The sequence below is a fragment of the Protopterus annectens genome, chromosome 4.part0 (genome assembly GCF_019279795.1).
Source record: "Protopterus annectens isolate FY-2018-M chromosome 4.part0, PAN1.0, whole genome shotgun sequence".
Classification (NCBI taxonomy): Eukaryota; Metazoa; Chordata; order Ceratodontiformes; family Protopteridae; genus Protopterus; species Protopterus annectens.
The window spans coordinates 1,291,775,751-1,291,795,471 of record NC_056733.1 but is presented as its reverse complement, the minus strand read 5'-3'; the positions used below and the strand labels follow the sequence as shown (position 1 = coordinate 1,291,795,471).

The following is a 19,721-nucleotide window of genomic DNA, read 5'->3' as shown; positions in this document are numbered from 1 at the left end:
CACACCATCTGTGGAAGATCCCATAGTTCAAAGGACTCTACACAGCAGAAAAATGACACGTAGTTCTCTGGTGCTGGCTGAGTTAAAACATTAAATACCATCACATTCGAGACTTAGAATCCTGTCTCACTGTCAAAGTCTTGCCCTAAGCAATTATGCATATTGCTGGTCTCCTGTATGTGCTAATATGTCTTATAGAAGACTGACATTTCACACATACATGCATAAACACACACACACACACACACACACACACACACACACACACACACACACACACTGACACATATTACATAGGGAGCTATATCACAATTTGAGTATAGTGTCCCCAGCACTCACCACATTAGTCTAACTCTGTGGTTGCTGTGGTTGTTATTACCACCAAGTGAAGGATATGGCAACAGCTGGGAAACTTCACTTGGGAAAACTGACATTCACAATACAAGGATTTTCCATGCACGTGATGATCGACATGCCAGGCTGTGATGCAATAACCAGTTAGCTCCTCTATGCAACAAAACATGACATGCTTATACAACCTGCTGGCAAGATCCTACAGGTGACCGATGACATCTGAATGGCAGCAGCATGGAAGGTGGAGCAACCTGGTTAACATCACTAGATTAAGCCATGGTGGACAACAGCAATGGGAAATTAAGTATAAGGAAATGAGCATGGAAAGTTAAGAAAGAAGAAAATGGCATGGGTCTATCTACCTATCTATATTTATGTTTGTCTGTTCGTCTATTACTGTATCTGTCTGTCTTTCTGTCTATCTATCTATCTATCTATCTATCTATCTATCTATCTATCTATCTATCTATCTATCTATGTCTGTCTTTTTGTTTGTGTATTTATCTATTATCTATGTATCCACATAATTTTTGCTGACTGGAATAGTCCAACTGAATTAAGCATTGCCCCTTTTCAGTGAAATCTTGAGAGAAAAGCTCTACACATAAAGTGTAATTCAAAAGTAAAATACAAAAAATGTATAATAGCACAGTAAATATAACAGTGTTAATTATACCAGCAGTAAAGTATAAATTAATTCCAGTGTGTCATGACAAGAGCATAGTACATAAAATAAAAAAGAAATAAAAAATCAGTGACATAAAACAGTTGTGGCATGTAACTGTATATACATTTTCAGTCACAAAAGTATAATTTCAGATGAAATAGTACACGTATAAAAAGTATAACGTATAAAAAGTATAACTTGAGAGTTTCAGAAAAATGTAATAGTTATGTGCAGGAGCAATTATTTAATGGTGGTTAAACTATGGCTCTACAGAACAAAGCACACTAGTAAGGAACAAATAAGGTCTGTACTGCAGTCTGTCTAGTTTATGTAAGAAACCTGTTCAGTGAAGGAATTAATTGAGCAAATGAGTTCTGAATGGAGACATTATTCGGACTTGCCATTTTCAGGTGGAATTTCAGCCTTTGCATGATCTCCTGGTTTCTGCTCTTCTACAACTTGCTTTCTGGGTTCATTTGGGTCCATACAGATTCCAAAGTCTGTGTGAGTTATACCCCCAATGATGGTTCTGTCAGTTTCACATTTCAGCCCAGCCTCACAGGGACAGCGGTAGTACACATCCCAGATGTACTGAAAATAAACAGAGTTATGTTTAGAATTTTAATCTCCTTCTCTCTTTTTCTTTCTAAAGTGAAATCCCTTTTTTAAATAACCTTACCAAGAGAGAAATTTACAAATTCCCATTCATCTTCATTCACCTGGCTATCCACTTCAGTACGACTGGCTTCAAGGGCCCACCTCTTGGAGATGGAGTCAGACTGTGAAGATTCATGTCAACTCTCCAAGGGTTACACACACACACACACACACACACACACACACACACACACATATATATATATATATATATATATATATATATATATATATATATATATATATATATATATATATATATATATATATCTACTTCACAAACTGGAAATGGTTGAAAAAAAAATAAAAACAAAAAAACATTTTTTTTATGTTTTTGCAGGGGGGCAAGCCCCCCTGCACCCCCCGCACACCCCCTGCTAAATAAATATACCAACTCTGAAATTGTACTACAGTGAGGAAAATGGTAAATTTTCTGTTCTGTGCTGTACTGGAATCTCCGTTCAAAATGATCGAAGTTTCAAAACTTCTATCTTATGGTCTCAACTATTTGCATTTCGAAGTTTTGAAACGTTGACCTTGTGAAGGGTATCCATATATATATATATGTGTGTGTGTGTGTGTGTGTGTGTGTGTGTGTGTGTGTGTGTGTGTGTGTGTGTGTGTGTGTGTGCATATATATATATATATATATATATATATATATATATATATATATATTTTTTTTTTTTTTTTTGCAGAGGAACACCAGATTTGATAAACACATCTGCAACACTCTCTGCTATCCATACACCACACCAGTGTTCCATTGTTTGGGATGATGTAAGAAGCAAAAATGGGATAAATCTTCAGAAACAAATAACCAAAAACAGAAGCAATGCAGGCATAGCCGGTGTTAGGCACCCGCGAAACCCATGGCCGCGGGTAGCCCTCGATTACTTACTCGCAAATGAGGGCCCCCATTCAGCATCCGTGGGTTACTCCGATGGTCCGACCGGCATCTGCGGGTTACTCCGATGGCCTGACCGGTGTTACCTTGCTTCGGCTCGACTCCTTATGGATGTCTAGCTGCTCCGTCATCGCGAAAATTCAAACTGCATTTCTGTTTTTTTTTTTTTGATTCGCTGGCAAGCTGCACTCAATCAGGTCTGCTCGCTTAAACAAGGGATCTGATTGGCTGCAGCAGCCTGCGAATTAAGTCCTTGTTTTTTTTTTTAAGTAGGAAGTGATGAAGCAAGGACCTGATTGGTCCTTGCAAATCACTTCCTGCACAAACTGCCTTTAAAAAGGCACCTGCAGCTAATAAGTATCACTTCTCTTGTTTTTAAACAGAGGAGTGTTCCTTAGCAACAGCAGGGTGATCGAGCGGGGTTTGGACCAGCGTGAGGACGGACAGCAGGAACGGATCAGTGGTGGATTAAGCCTTTGCAGTGGTCGTGGTCTTTGGATTATACTCTTTTTAAACTGTCCTTCTAAGGACAGCTTCTGAAAAGGTCTGACAAACTGTTCTTTTAAGGGCAACTTCAAATGGATTGAGTGGTCTGAAGAAGGCAAGCAGAGCAGGTGAGCCTTCAGTTGTGAAGACGGAGCAGAGTATTGGAAGCTGCCTTCTGTGGAAAGCAAAAAAGGTAAGTTTTGGGTTTAGTTTTAACTTAATTTTTTGTGGGGGTGGGTGATTGTTTTTTGTGCATATTTCTTGTGCTAAGAGGTTTGGGGGAGTGTGGGCTGTGGTTGCATTAGTTTTATTTTGGTTTTGTGTACAGTTTTTGTGCTAAGAGGTTTGGGGGGGGTGAGAACTGTAGTGGTACCAGTTTTATTTTGGGGCTGTGGTTGTATTAGTTTTATTTTGGTTTTGTGTAGAGTTTTTGTGCTAAGAGGGTGGGGGGGGGGTCAGGTTGTGGTTGTACCAGTTTTGTTTTATGTCTGTGCGCTGGTGGCAAGAGGATGGGGGGTGAGGGGCTGTGGTTATACCAGTTTTACTTTACTTATTTTACATTTGTTTTCTGGATCATCTGGGATAGAACCCATTTTCAGTGGATGCCCAGGGAGAAATGCTTTTTAGTACATGTGCTAGAAATATGTAAAGTAATTTGGTTTCTGTTTATATGAGGGACAACATAAGGGAGCGTGAAGTGTAATATACATTTAATTTTGATTGCCCATTGGTTAGGAGAGTGTATAAGTTATTTGGAGCAAGAGGATTTTGTTTTGGCAGTATCAAATTGGAGTGATGAAAAGGAGGGGAGATAAATAATGGGACAGAGAAGGATATTGTAGTTGGCTTGAGCAGGGATAGGTGGGCAGTCTTGTGGGCTAGAGAAGGGATAGGTGGGCAGTCTTGTGAGATACTGCTGTCTAAGTCAATAGTCTTAGGCATATGGGGTAAGTGGTGAAGATTAGCTTATTTCAGCCTGGGTTGGGACATGACCTGTTGCATGGTAGATGTAACAAGTGTATTGATGTCAGCATATTGGATTGTGAGTGCTAGGGATGTGGAGGTATTGAGGTTGATCCACTAAATTTAAGTGGATCAAGGATATAGCCTTGTGAGACTGCTAATGTGAGTGGAAGTAGAGGGGAGTAGATACTGGAAACATTTTATGGCTGTTTATGACCTTTTGGGTAGCTTTGGAGCCAGTGGAGAGCTAGGGGGATCTGATTAAGGTTGGTGAGAGAGTTAGTAGTTTGTTGAGAGACTCTGACAAAGGCCTTTAACAAATTGAAAAAGCCAGATACCATCATTTGTAAATTGTGTTATTATAACTGAGGAGGGCAGTTGCAGCATGAGGCCTGAAGCTGTGTTGGGATTTGGCAAGTAAATTATTGGTTGAGAATGAATGCATTCCTCTAGGAGTTTAGGTAGTGGGGAATAATTGCTCTTGGCCTATAATTTAAGTTTGCTCAAGCTTCCACCTTTGTGCAAGGGTATAATGTATATTTTCCATATGGTTGGGATGTGTACTGCTCAGTAATGTTTTTTTTAAGTATTCAAGATAAGAACTGGCTTCAACTGCTATTTTTTGAAACTGTTGGTAGATTGTCAACTGAATTTGCAGTAGGTTTTGAGTTTTTTTACACATTTGTTAAACACTGTTTTGCTATCTAGGTTTATAGTACTGTTTTACACTATCCCTGATGTTACACCTTGTTCTGCAGTTTTTCTGGCTGTTTGAATTGTGCTGAGAGGTTAGGAGGTTGATGGGGCATGTACGTTGCTTAAAATGCATAATGTTGGGAGGGTAGTTTGCAGCTGTGAGAATGTTGCTGCTGAAGGCATAGATGTTTTGAATGTATACTAATGCAAGCCTTGTTACACTTTGCATATAACTGCAATGTTCTACTCACTGATGCAATGACTGCAACTTTTTCATTGTCTGTAGTTAATGTGTTGAAAGTTTGGGAGTGTGGTTAGGGCCTGTGCGAATGTTGCACTGTTAAATGTTTAACTGGAGCCTTTTTAATGGGGGTCATGTACTGTATAAGGACATTGTTAATGCTACATCTATGTTTTTGATTTTCACTTTATCCAGGATTATTGCGCATCGGCTGGGGGGGGTTCTGCAGAATGTACTGATATTTTAATGCATGCTAATGCAAATACTGTTCTGTCAAGGGTGATAGCACTGTTTAAATATCCCTAGTGTTACAGCTTGTTCTGAGTTATTTTTGGCTGTTTGGATTATGTAATTTGGAATATGCTGGCGCCTGTACATTGTTTAAAAAGCCCAGTGTTGGGAGAGTAGTTAGTGGCTGTGAGAATGTTGCAGTGTTCAATGTTTGCCTGAAGTTTTTTTTAATGTGGGGCCACACACACTATAAGCACATTGTTAATGCTACACCTATGTTTTTGGTTTTCACTTTATCCAGGATTATTGTGCATTGGCTGGTGGGGGTGTGTGAGAATTCCGCAGAATGTACTGATATCTTAATGCATTAGCACTGTTCTGCTGTCTAGGTTTATAGTGCAGTTTAAATATCCCAGATGTTACAGCTTGTTCTGCAGTAATTTTTGGCTGTTTTAATTATGCTATTTGGAGGTTGATGGGGCCTGATATCTTAATACATGCTAATGTAAACACTGTTCAGCTGTCTAGGTTTATAGTACTGTTTAACTATCCCTGATGTTACACCTTGTTCTGCAGTTAATATTGGCTGATTGAATTATGCTCTTTGGAGGTTGAGAAGACTTGTGCATTGTTTACCATGCCTAATGTCAGTAGGGTAGTTAGCAGCTGTGAGAATGTTGCAGAAGGTGTAGATGTTTGAATGTATACTAATGCAAACCATGTTACGCTACTATTGTTTTTACCAACAATGTACTACTGATGCAATGGCTTAATTTTTTCCTTGTCCATACTTATTATGTTGAAAGGTTTGGAGTGTGGTTAGGGCCTGTGAGAATGTTGCAGTGTCCATTATTTGCTTGGAGTATTTTAATAGGGGGTCACAGACTGTAAGCACATTGTTTATGGTATGCCTTTTTGTTTTCACTTCATCCAGAATTCTGCCTAGACTTGGGGGGGGGGGTTAAGAATTCCGCAGAATGTACTGATATCTTAATGCCTGCTAATGCAAACGCTGTTCTGCTATCTGTTTATAGTGCTGTCTAACTGTCCTTGATATGCCTTGTTGCAATGACTTATTTTTATGGTCCATAGTTATTGTATTGAAAGTTTGGGAGTGTGGTTAGGGCCTGTGAGAATGTTGCAGTGTCCATTGTTTGCCTGGAGTTTTTTTTGTAATGGGGGGAGGGGGTCACAGACTGTATAAGCACATTGGTAATTTTGTTTTCACTTCATCCAAAATTGTGCAGAGATGGGGGAGTAAGAATTCCACAGAATGTACTGATCTCTTTAATGCATACTACTGCAAACACTGCTCTGCTATCCAAGTTTTTTGGCTGTCTGAATTAAGTTGACAGTTTAGGAGGTTGATGGAGCCTGTGAGAAGTGTGTCCAGATGTTTTTGGTTTTTAGCCTGTTCTCTCTCAAAATGATTGCATAGCAAAATGCGGATGGCTGAGGCTACTAACAGAAATGGGCTTCTTGTTTCATACACTCCACGTAATGCATGATACATTCCTTGGATTTATGCTTTTGTACATGGATCCTGTGCTAAGAGGGGTTGTGGGAATGTCAGTCTCCCAGTCTGTGTGCCACTTCATCCCTCACAAATGAGGTTTTGTAGCAAATCCATGATTTCACTCCTTTGTTCAAACAATGGTTTTGATTTATTCAAGTTTGCTACGAGATTGAGAGGTAGTGGGCATGTGTAGTCTTTATTGTACCGTAACATTTGTCTTCCCTCAGTTTGGTGTATTCCCCTTCAAACTTGTGCCTCTCCTAGTCATTAGTTCTTTCAGACTTTAGTCTGAGAGCTTGTAATATCGATCTTTTGCATCATTTGTGGCCTCTTCACATGTTTAGGGGGATGACAGGGGAAGAATTGTGTAGAAAAAGCTGAAGTTCACCTCTAGTGTTAGATATTTAACATGAAACTGTAACCTGGGCCTCTCATTACTTGTTTGTGGCTACCGGTTAGTCGTTTTTCAGTCTTTCTGCCTGCAGTGCAATAGTGAGTGTCAATGCTAGTCATTAAGCATTTTTAATAACAGTATGACAAAAGGACTCTGCATGTCTAGTAATTCTGCTTTACTTCCATTCACAGTTAGAGATGTAGCGTACATATTTGTCAGGAGCAGCAAAAAGAAAGCTTCAGCAGCAGAGGAATGAGGATGCAAAGAGACAGGATTCCATTATGAAATTTTTCTGTGGGTCATTGGAGAGGGGAGATTCAGGAAAAAGTCTGCCTTCAGGACAACACAATGGTTCTGCATTACAGTCTGACCACTGTGAGGCCAGCATCCTTCCAATAGAAAGTGAACACTCTCTTGCAGCCACACCACAGGCTACTTCCTGTGTTCCCACAGCCATTACCATGGGTGAAAGCACAACAGCAAATGCAGATTCACCTGAGGTGTTGCCTGTATCACCAGACTTTGATACAGAAGGAGCCCATACTTCCGTAGTGACAAATGTGTCCTATGACTTGCAGGGAGTGTCAGGTACATCTTTGGAGGATCTAGGGACTTGGCTAGACTTGATTAGGGATGAGTTTAGGGTAGCTGCCATTCAACATGGACCTGTGCAAGTGGTGTTACCACAGTTCCCAGTCAATGAGCAGAAAAGAAGATTTACATCTGAGAACTATTTTCATATGCTGCCTAATGGAGCGAGAGCAAAACACACTTGGCTGACATATTCGGTCTCAAAGGACGCACTGTTTTGCTTTCCATGCAAATTGTTTGGACATTCTACCCATATTCTCCGGTCAGGTGGTTACAAAGCATGGAGAGAGATGTCCAAAGCTTTACACAGCCATGACAGAGCGCCAGAGCATATGGCATGCATGATGAAGTGGAAGGAACTGGACAACCGAATAAAGAGTAGACAGGCTATGGATGATAAGAGACAAGCAGTGGTTGAAAAGGAGATAACTCACTGGCATGGTGTGTTAGAATGCATTATTGCTGTTGTCCAGTACTTGGCAGAACGGAACATGGCATTCCATGGTACAACTGATGCCCTGGACACCTATGGCAATGACAACTTCTTAGGTCAAGTGCAGTTTGACCCTGTCATAGCTGAACATTTGCATCATATTCGTAATAAAGAGATAATGGATCACTATCTTGGGAAGGACATACAGAAGTTATCCACCTGATTGCAAATGCTATTTTAAGGATCATTATAGGGAAGGTGAAGGACGCTAGGTACTTTTCTGTGATTCTTGATTGCACGCCAGACATCAGCAATCATGAGCAAATGACTGTAGTAATTAGGTATGTGGATATTTCACAGACTGCAGCCACAGTTGAACGTTTTCTGGGATTTGTGCCTGTGAATGACACAACTGAGGCCGGACTGATAGAAGCTCTTCTTCAGACTCTTCAAAATCATCAACTGGACATTAATGACTGTCGAGGACAAGGATACGACAATGGCAGCAACATGAAGGGGAAATGCGCTGGACTGCAGGCCCGGATAAAACAGATGAATTCAAGGGCTTTTTATTTGCCATGTGCCTGCCATAATTTAAATCTTATAGTTAGTGATGGAGCACATTCATCAGTACAGGCAGTGTCGTTCTTTGGATGTCTGCAGAACATTTATGTACTCTGTTCAGCATCAACAAGCGGATGGCAGATCTTAAAATGGCACACAAATGTCACTATGAAGCCACTGTCGGAGACTTGCTGGGAATGCAGGATAAACTCTGTCAAGGCAGTAAGATTTCAGTTGAAGGGAGTCATTGAGGCATTACATGAGATAGGGCAAGCAGTACGTACAAATGATGCTGCAACATATCAACAAGCAAAAGGACTGTGCTCAGAACTTATGTCATACCAGTTCATTGTATGTTTAGTGGTTTGGTATGATGTGCTGACAGAGGTAAATCGTGCAAGCAAAGTTCTGCAGCGTCCATCTGTTGATATTTCGACATGTGTCAAAGTGCTGGCATCCACTATGGACCTGCTAAAGAATTACAGAGAAACAGGATTTCAACATGCCATGGGCGAAGCCTCCAAGATAGCAGAAGAACTGGATGTTGGCACCACATTTCAAGAAAAGAGACGGAGGAAAGTAAAACGGTCTGTGTCCCATAGCTGTGTTGTGTACATCTGCAGTGTGACTGTTCTGCATGTCAGTAATTGTGTGGGTGTTAATATTCAGTCTTGCTGTAGTGCAGTCTTTATCATGTGTGTGTCTGTGTGTGTGTCTGTGTGTGTGTGTCTGTGTGTGTGTGTCTGTGTGTGTGTGTCTGTGTGTGTGTGTGTGTGTGTGTGTGTGTGTGTGTGTGTGTGTGTGTGTGTGTGTGTGTGTGTCTGTGTGTGTGTCTCTGTCTCTCTGTCTCTCTGTCTGTACCTCTGTGGGATTGGCTACCTTGATGCGGTACAGAGGCTTGTCATAATGTAACAACATTGCTACTAAATGCCAGCTGTAGCTCTTTATCTCATGGCACAAAATCTGGACAAAGCCACAGATAATGGGGTTCCAGTCCCAAAGATCTGGGCAAATTTTAAATATTGCTCTTATAAACTGAAAATGTTAGCATAAAAGGTCTTACCATGCATGTTCTGAAGGGTATATGAAGTTAAACTGAAATGCCTGTCATTTAACGAATTCAGTCATCAATGATTTGCCACAAAAAATCCAGAAAACTCTAAATTGAGGAACAGACCAAACAAAAGTCACATCTGGACATTCTTTGAAAATCTCGGCAGTTGAGTATGCAGTTAGTGTCTGCATCTGTGAGTGGCAACCTTGCTGTGGTACAGGGGTTTCATAATGTCACATTGGTACTCGATGCCAGTCAGTGTATGCACCTGTGAGTTGCTACCTTATCATGTGCACCTGTGAGTCGCTACCTTGCTGTGGTACAGGGGGTTATAAGGATTGTAACATTGGCACTAAATGCTAGTTTGTGTGTGTGCACCTGTGAGTAGCTACCTTGCTGTGGTACAGGGGGTTGTCTTAATGCAACATTGCTATTAAGTGTCAGTCAATCTGTGTACCTGTGAGTAGCTACTGTACTGTAGTACAGAAGTTTATCGTAATATAACCTTGGTACTAAATGCCAGTCTGTGGCTTGGCACATCAATTCTTAATGATCTGAATGTAGTGACACTAGTGGTTAAATGGTGCTGGATGAGCTTGACAGGGAAGGAGGTGCAATGGCAATGTGGTCACGCTTGATGTCCTCTTGAGTAGGGCCCCCAACTTGAACCTTGCTGGGGGCCCCCAAAATGCTAGCACCGGCCCTGAATGCAGGTACTATTATCTGTTACAGGAACCACATTCACATGAAGAATATATCTATATGGTTAAGATTTTCAGAGATGGGAAGTATCCGGAATGGTGCCTATAACAGGATAAACAAGGAGAGATTTAACATGGGTACATGTCTACAGGTGGCCTGCTCCTGGCGATGTACCTAAAAGAAGAGAAAATGTAGGCAATAGGAAGGCTTTCAGCAGGAATAATCACATATAATAAAAATGGAGTTCATTTACTGAGGCTGGAACAGTGATGAGCTGTGAATGAGACAATACTTTTAGCTTCCCAAGCTTTGACATATGATCATACCTTAACGTCAATAAATGGGTAATCAAATCTGAATATTTTTCATAAATTTTCTTTGCTATATTAGTCCAGGAGGAACTTGATTAGTGGCATGAGGTCATATGAAAGAAACGCAGTCAGTACATTAATTTAATATGACAAAATTACTGCAACTGCATGCATGAATTGGAAACAATTGTCTGTTATTTTGTTTGCTGCTATCAGGACACTAATTTCTTTTTAACCCATCATTTCATGAGACTTGTAGCAGTGAAGTCAGTTATGCTTTTTTTTCCTGTACTGCAATAAATATTAAGAAAAAAAAATGGATGCTAAGCATAAACAGGTTGTGACTCAGAAAAAAAATATATATGTGTCGTTAATTCCAACTTCGGCCAAACTGCTCAATTCGAAAAAGCAAGTTCACTGCAGTTGTGCAATATGGAGCTATATACATGGTTTACACTGTGCGCTTGTATAACATAGGGTCACAGGTTAATACCATATGCATGGTTTACACTGCATGCTTATATAACATAGGGTCACAGGTTAATACCATATGCATGGTTTACACTACATGCTTATATAACATAGGGTCACAGGTTAATACTAGCCTAGCTACAAGATAGCCAATTCATTGATACCTGCCAACATGAATACCTTTGACCCTTTTCAATAAGGTGCATTTTTAATTATCCATCCATTCATACAGATTATACTTAATGAGGGCCAGGGAACTACTTTGCTTTTTTATCAAAGAGAAATCTATAGCATAAAAGTAGAGGAATTCACCAGGAGAGATATCTATCTCATCAGCAGGTCCTATTTATGTTTTGGTGGAAGTTTAGTTCACTTGAGTGGGTGTTTAGGGTGATACATGTTTTGTGAATATGTAGGAAGTCTCACTTGACTGGATGCTTTCAGACTCTTTAGGCTAGATGGAGGTCCCCTTTCAAGAGTCTGTAGGAAACTAAAAAGAGGGGTGGCACTTTAAGATAGTTTATGTAGCACAAAGAAGACATGCCCTTAATTGTCTTAATCAGGAAATGCTGTGGTCTTCAAGATGAGTTATATGCTTAGACAAATACCTACCAAAGGGGATATTATACTCTTTTCTGGGTCTGATGAGGGAGCAGTAAAGAGTGTTAATGACTTCCTTAGACCTAGAATATATACGTCTAGTGATCAATTTGGCTAGATAAAAGGATTTCTTACTGACAGTGAGTAGTGGGTGATCAAAGGATAGTTAATTCTCAACTAAGGTTTCCAGTTCCTTAAATAGTTGAGTCAGTTTTCAAAGGGATGTCACCTATGTGGTAAGTAAATGAGTGCCCAGGTTTGCCAACGAACATAGAGCTGCATTTTTTTGGAATTTAGTTTAAGGCCATGCCCCAGACATCACTTGTTTGTGCATGTTAATTGATAGCTAAATTATGTTTGCCTTAGAACAGTCTCTAAAGACAAAAGGGTTTTTGTGGTAAATCAGGGGTTTCCTTCATAGTGAGTGTTATTGAACAGTGGTCAGATTTGACCAGAGATGTAATTGTAGGTGTTGAGTGCAGTGGGGGTAATATTGGTGTGGACTAGATCCAGTATTTATGAATCCCTTGTTGGGACTTGAACTAGATGTTCTAAGGTGCTGGAATTAATGAAGTCAATAAATCTTTGCACATACTTTCTTGAGGTAATATATCTTTCCATGTTAATGGAAGGATAGTCAAAATCTCCCAAGAGAATAGTGTTAAGTTTGATAGGGAGGAGAGATATCAGTTTGCTTAGATATGTGTCATGAGATGCAGGTGCCATAAGAAGTAGGGTAGCTGAGTATGGTGTGGTACTGAGTATTATTTACTATAAGAAGGACATGGAGGAGTTCAAGTTCATTGCCTTAAGAGTGTAGAGGTGAATTGGCTTCTTAGGTATATAGATTGCACTCCTCCAATAACACCAGCCTCATACTTGGAATTGGTTTTGAAAGAGTGATTGAAACTCTTCACTGCAGGAGTGCAATATCTATTCTTAAATCATGCTTCAGTAGCTGCACATATATCTGTGTTTTTCAAGAGTTAGGAATGCCAGCAAGGAGTGCAATGTTTTGTTTAGACTTCTAGCATTAAACAGTTGTACATATATGTAATCTTGATTTTGTTTGGCTATGTTTTTAGTTTGAGGAAGCTAACCTTGCCTGAAATGCACTATGATGGTGGAAAAAGTTCTGGCCTATATAATGAAGCCATCAGGAGAGAGGTGCAGGGCATCCTTACTGAAGAAGATAGTGTTGTCAATCATGTCCACACAGGCTGAAATTTATTGGTTCCTCTTAGAATGACACAAATAGCTAAGCCAATAATTAAAGTAACTGATCTTTTGACTGCACTGTGACATCACTCTTGATGATGGTAGGATCAAGTTCAAGACTACGTCCCCATCAGTTTCAGGTGGCTATCCCAAGAGCATCATCATCTCAGTCTTCACATGATTCAAGAAGGTGTGTCTGAAGTCATTGACTCCCATGTGTGTGTGTAATGACCTGGTAATGTGTGTACCTAGGGTTAAAGGACTTGATGGGCTTAGTAACGTGACAAATCCTGGCACCTGATAGGCAGCTAACCATCTTGCTCAGCCATTTGTGTGCCTGTCTATGCAGTGACCTATGACTAAAATGTTGCAAGCTCAGCCTTGCTATCTTAAGGGCTTTGGCTTGCTAGTTGACTGACCCCTTTTGTAATCTTGTTTTATGTACTGTCTGTGTAATTTGTTTTCCTACCAGTGTAATGCTGGGTGTCCAGTATGCAATACCTTCATCATGTTTACAGGTGTACCCATACAACTAATGTGCACAGACACAAAGAAAGAACAAGGCTAAAGTCAACGAAAACAGCTGTGTGAATACATAGCATTTCTTATTATTCCAGCAATCTTTTTATTTAATTTTGATACCATTTAAATATTTTTTCTACTCGTGTACCAAGTAAATGAGTGGTCTACACCCCTTTTCTGACATTATAACAATGCCTGGTTGCCGAAGGCAACATTTTGCTCACTGAGAGAGTAATGCACTAAGATGTTCTGAGATTTCCACAGTTTACTGTAATCCCTAATTAATTCTTCATGAGGACTCTTGTTTGGAATCCTCCTTGTGAATTATTGTTTGAAGCTCATACATAATATTATAGCTTTGCAAAGCTTGCACTGAGTAGTAATACTGAATTCCTAATTCTTTCACTGTCATAAAAAAAAGAAAGCTTTATTACTGTGGTAACATCTGGCCAATACCTCACCAGCCTGCCAACAATTAAATGATGTCCCTTACTGTCCTGGGACAGTAACTAAGGAACTCCAGTCCTCACTAATAACTCCAATAGGAGACTGTCACTTAAACAGAAGCAATATTTCACAAATCTTTTTTAGTTTTTGGAATGCCTGTTCACAATCTGTGGTCCACACTACTTTGTCCAGTTTATTCTTCCTCGATAGGTCTGTAAGGGGTGCAGCTATGGTACTGTAATTGGGCACACATTTCCTATAGTACCCTGCTGTCCCTAGAAATGTTCTCACTTCTTTCTTAGTTACAGGAACTAGCCACACTTGGATAGCTTCCACCTTGACAGGTTCTGGCCTAATTTTACCACTTCCTACTCTGTGTCCTAAGTAAGTGACCTGTGCCATACCTACTTGACACTTACTGGGTCTAATGGTTAATCATGCCCTACTTAATCTATCCAAGACCTCCCTCTCATGTTGGAGATGTTCCTGCCAGAAGTGGTTGTAAATACTGATTTAATCCAAGTATGCCAGAGCATATTTCCCTCCTCCTACCAGGATATGGTCTACCAGACTCTGGAAGTTGCTGGGGCATTTTTTATTGCAAAAGGCATCCTATTAAATTGATAAAATCTGTAAGGGGTTACAAGATCTGACCTTTCTCTAGCAGCATAAGTCAAGGGTACCTGCTACTACCTCTTAGTCAATTCATTAGTGGTCTGATACTTAGCCCCACCTAGCTGTTTTAGAGCTTCATCTGTCCTCGGCTTGGAGTATGCATCTGACTATGTGCAACTATTTAATTTCTGGTAGTCTACACAGAATTTTGCACTACCAATGCTAGAAATCCCAGTTCTTGCATTTCCCTTATTTCTTCTTTCAGAATCTGCTTCACTCTCTCAGGTACTCTACAAGGAACCTTCTTAATACGTTTTTGGAGTCCTGTGTTCACATGGTGCTGCACTAAGTCAGTACACCCAGCTTTCCCTGTGAACAAATCCCTAAATTCCTGCAATACTGTTTTTTTATCTCCCGGACTTGATTAGGAGTTACCTGCGGTGATATGGTGATCTCTTCCATAGAGGTGTCAATCTTAGCCTAACCCAAAAGATCGGTTACCATATCCCTTTCAGACTCTTCCTGCCATCCACTAAGAATGCCCGATACTAGGGCCTCCCTGTGGTGATAAGGTTTCATCATATTCGCACAATATATTTTGTGCCCCTGTCTCCTACCTACCAAAATTACCATGTAGTTCACATCATTGATTTTCCTCACCACCTCAAAGGATCCCTCCCAAGCTGCTTGTAACTTGTCATGTCTAACACGAACAAGTACCATCATCTTCTGTCCCTTAGCATACTCTTGGGCCTGAGCATTCCTATTACGCCACACCTTCTTTTGTTGTTGAGCCACTGCTAGATTCTCTTGAGCTAAACCCATGAGCTCCTTAAGTCTTGTCTGAAAGTTGAGAACATAAGCCACAACAGACTGAGTGATTCGCTCTCACCTTCCCACTCATTATGAATTAAATCTAAAGGCCCCCCTCACCCTATGCCCCCATTCCCCATTAAGGAAAAGTAAAAACTCCTCCAGAGCCAACTTCATACTACTTAAGACAGAAGTGGCAAGCTTCATGACACCCATACAGATGGAAAATAGAGGTACGACTGCTGAATCCTGTATAAATCCACTGTATAAGTACATACACGAGTGCATGGATTGTGCCATCCCCAACAGAACCAAGACACTATCTTCCAAAAAAAGGAAGACAATCTGGTAGTCCCCTGCCATAAACAAACTCTACAACAGAAGGAAGAAGCTGTTGCAAAAGAGTAGAATCCCCTCATTGCAGGAACTCCCTGGTCAGCCTCAGTAAGAATCAGAGATCCTTCATAAAATCCTCCAAAGCTAGTTACAAAAACAAAATCGCCACTGATTCTAAAGACAACCACAAAGCATTCTACAGCTATGTCAAGAATCTCAATGGCGACAATCAGATCTGGTCTGAGCTACAGCACAATGGCACTAGATTTATAGAACCAACTGATATTGCCAACATCCTGGCAGATAGGTTCAGTGCAAACTTCACCCCCCCTCACCTCCCAAAGGGCCCATCACTATACTGGAAAAATGCAAAGCCCCTGTAATCACGGCTGCACAAGTAAAGACCGCATTCTCCAAAGCCAACAACACAGCATCCATGGGACCTGACAACATCCCAGGCTGCGTTCTGCACAACTACAGAATGAACTGGTACCCCACCTAAGTACCATGTTCAATCATAGCCTCACTTCAGGCTTTGTGCCTACTGAATGGCGCACAGCGACGGTTATCTCACTCCACAAAGGGGGCGCCACTGTGGACCCGGGAACTACCGCCCCATTAGCCTGATGAGCCTGTTCTGCAAGGCCATGGAACGTATCATCTTGAATCTTATAAACAAGGACATAGGTAACCTCCAAACTCTAGACCACACTCAGTTTGGGTTTATAAAAGGTAGGTCATGTCTCCTAAACCTGAATGACTTCTTTGAAGCAGTCACCAGAGCCGTGGATGAGGGTAAGGTGGTGCACACAGTCTATCTTGGCCTCACCAAGGCTTTCAACAGCATCCCCCACTCTGGAATTATACATAAACTCACTAGATTACCGGCCTCAAACAGATGCCATACTCAGACTGTCTCATAAAACTCCAACTCTACTCCATCGCTTATCACCTACTCAGAGGTGACCTCTGCTTAACCTACAAAGCCATGTCGAACCCAGATCTGTTGGACGTGCTACGCTTAAAGAAACCCCAATCCCTCTGAGCCACATGCTCCAGGGACATAAACTTTGCCACCACAATAAACAGAACATGCTGGAGGGATTGATTCCTGTCCCAGAGACTTCCCATGCTCTGGAACAGACTACCCATTCATGTCAAGCAAAGCTCGTCATTAGCCCTCTTTAAGAAAACTCTCGGCAATTGGATGGAAAATAGGAAATTCACCCTGGGGATTACTTCTGTGGCTCTGCTAGACAGGGGTGCAGGAAAATAACTTTCTTGGGTGGCGAAAGCCAGGGAACATTTTTGGCTAGGCTTTTAAAGGCCCCAGGGCCAATAGCCTTGTACCTACCTATGAACCTATGAATAATTCAAAGGGTGAAAACCCTGTAGATCACTGTGGTACCTCCCTGTATGCAAATAATGGATGGGGCAAATACTTGTCCCACTCCCTTTTTAACTGATCTGCAAATCCCCATAGCATAGTCTTGAATGTTGAGTTTAACCTTACCACACGGCCATTAGTCTGGGGATGGTAGGGGTGGTCTTTAGATGTTTCACCTAACAGTGCTTCCACAGACAAGTCAGCAGGCCTGACATGAAGTTGGCACCTCAGTCAGTCAGTATTTCCTCTGAAAAACCTACTCTGCTGAAGATTTCTATCAAAACATTTGCCACCTTGTCTGCCTCAATAGATGACAGAGCCACCACCTCAGAATATCTGATAACATAGTCTACTACCACCAATATGTATTTCTTTCCTGTACTCAGGGGTCCCACAACATTCAATGTCACTTTCTGAAATGGCTCTTTGATAACAGGCAAAGGCATTAACAGAGCCTTAGCTTTGTCCCCTACTTTAGCAACTTTTTGGCACTGTTCACAGGTCCTACAGTATCCTACCACATCCCTCACAATCCCAGGCCAATCGAAATTTTACTTAATATGTCTCTTAGTATGTCTTATGCCCATATAACCTGAGGAAGAAATGTCATGCACTATGGCTAACAGTGGCAGACTGTAAGCTCTAGGCAATACCAACTGACATATCACTTCTCCTTCTAGCCCACCTCCAGGAATCCATTCTCTATACAACAAATCTTTGTTTCAGTATACAGACTCCCCTCTTTCTTGAGCCTCAGGTACTTTCTTAGCCATCTCCCTCAAGCTTTGTAATGTAGGATCTATAAGTTGAGCCTGTCTCAACTCTACTTTCATGACCTTCCCCAGTTCCCCTTCCACAGGAAGCCTAGTCACTTCTGACAGCTGTGCCTCACTGTCACTCTGGGCACCACCACTCACCTATGTCCTCACAGTCACCATATCCAAGGGAACATCAGTACCCAGCAGCAGCTGTGGCTCACATTCAGATTTGCTGCTATCAGAGAGCACCTTCTCTTAAACAGCCACCACCCCAGTCCCAGCTTCAGGTATGAGATCTTTCTGGGTCTCTCCCAGGCTACTGGACCTGTGTGCCTTTCTCCAAGCCTGACTGTTACTGCATGTACACAAGTTACTGCATTATCAAATTAATTCTCTATCAGGACATCTGCAGGAATATCCTTGAACACACCTACTTGCTTGCTTGCTTCCTCTTCCACCCTTCCAGTCAAGATGAATCCTAGACAAAGGTATTTGGAATGGGGTCCCTTCCAATACTCTAACTGGAGTGGACTGCCCAAGCAAGTACTGCTCTTCTCTAACCACTGCAGGCCTCATAATGGTTATATCAGAAGCTGTGTTCCTCTTAGCAGTTACCTGTTTAACATCTACTAAGATTGGATATAAATGTTGGTGATAATTAGGCACCCCAGTTATTTCTAAACAACATACTACTAGCAGTTTGCCATCACCATTTGCTGGCTCCCTCACCTTCTGTTTCTCACATTGTCTTGATGGACATTTAACTGCTATGTGTCCCCTCTGGTTACACTTGAAACATCTAATCCCTAACTGTGCACTTGGATTAGTGGTTCCCCCATTGCTGGACTACTTTGTTGGAGTGGTTTAGACTGCTCCACATAGATTCCCTTATATCTGGGTATCCCTCTCCTATGCATTGTTGCTGTGCTTGCCAAGTAGAGATCCCATTTTCTCCCCAGCTCCTCTGCAAAGTTGTACTCATGGTCTCCTAACCAGACTCTGATGTCATCAGGCAAAGTATTGAGGGCTTGTTCCCTCACCAAAAGTCTGCCAGTCCCTCAAACTTGATGACCTGGCACTCACTCACCCATCTATGAAAGTAAGTGCTTAAGTCAGCAATATAATTATGTACACTTTAATCTGCCTTTGGTCTGTGTTCATGAAATTTTTTTCTATAAGCTTCAGGTGTAAGTTTGAAACAGTTAAGCAGGCAACATTTCACTTTTTCATAATTCAAACAATCTACATCATTTAACTTTGCTACAGCCTGCACAGCTTTACCATGGAGTAAGGGAGTCAGGAGCTGAACCCAGAGCTGATGGTCAACATCATATTTTCTACATACCCTCTCAAAAATATGAATAAAACTATCAAAGTCATCCCCATCCCTGTGCTGAGGAAAAAGTTTACTGACCTTTTCAGCTTTTGGGGTCCAGTTATTCCCTTCTCCATTACCTCCATGACTGTCTTGATGGGTTTGAAGCTCCATTACAAGTTGGCACTGTCTCTCTCATTGCCCTCAGCTTCTAAATGCCTCAGCCTCTCTGCTGATTCCAGTTCAAGATGTTTAGCCTCCAGTTCATGTTGGTGCTGCTTTTCCCTTTCTTCAGCCTCCATGCATCACATTCTCTCCCTTTCTTCAGCCTCCAGTTCCAATCTCCTTAACTCTTGACAGATTCTCAGGTCCTCTGAAGAAGACGTGGACTGTCTTGTTTTGGCAGCCTGCACATCACCAGCAACCTACTGGATATCCTCTGAACAGCTGATCTGAACAGTGGCTGCAACCA

General features: G+C 41.3%; 1 protein-coding gene across 1 annotated transcript in view; it reads right to left on the bottom strand.

Annotated features, from left to right (window-relative positions):
- Positions 1-1,261: 1,261 nt before the first annotated feature.
- Positions 1,262-19,721, bottom strand: part of LOC122800438 — an 89,120-nt gene continuing 70,660 nt past the window's right edge. Inside the window, exon 6 of the mRNA XM_044069882.1 lies at positions 1,262-1,612. Within this exon, the coding sequence (XP_043925817.1) occupies positions 1,409-1,612 (204 nt within the window). The 3' untranslated portion in view covers positions 1,262-1,408. The remainder of the gene's footprint in view (positions 1,613-19,721) is intronic.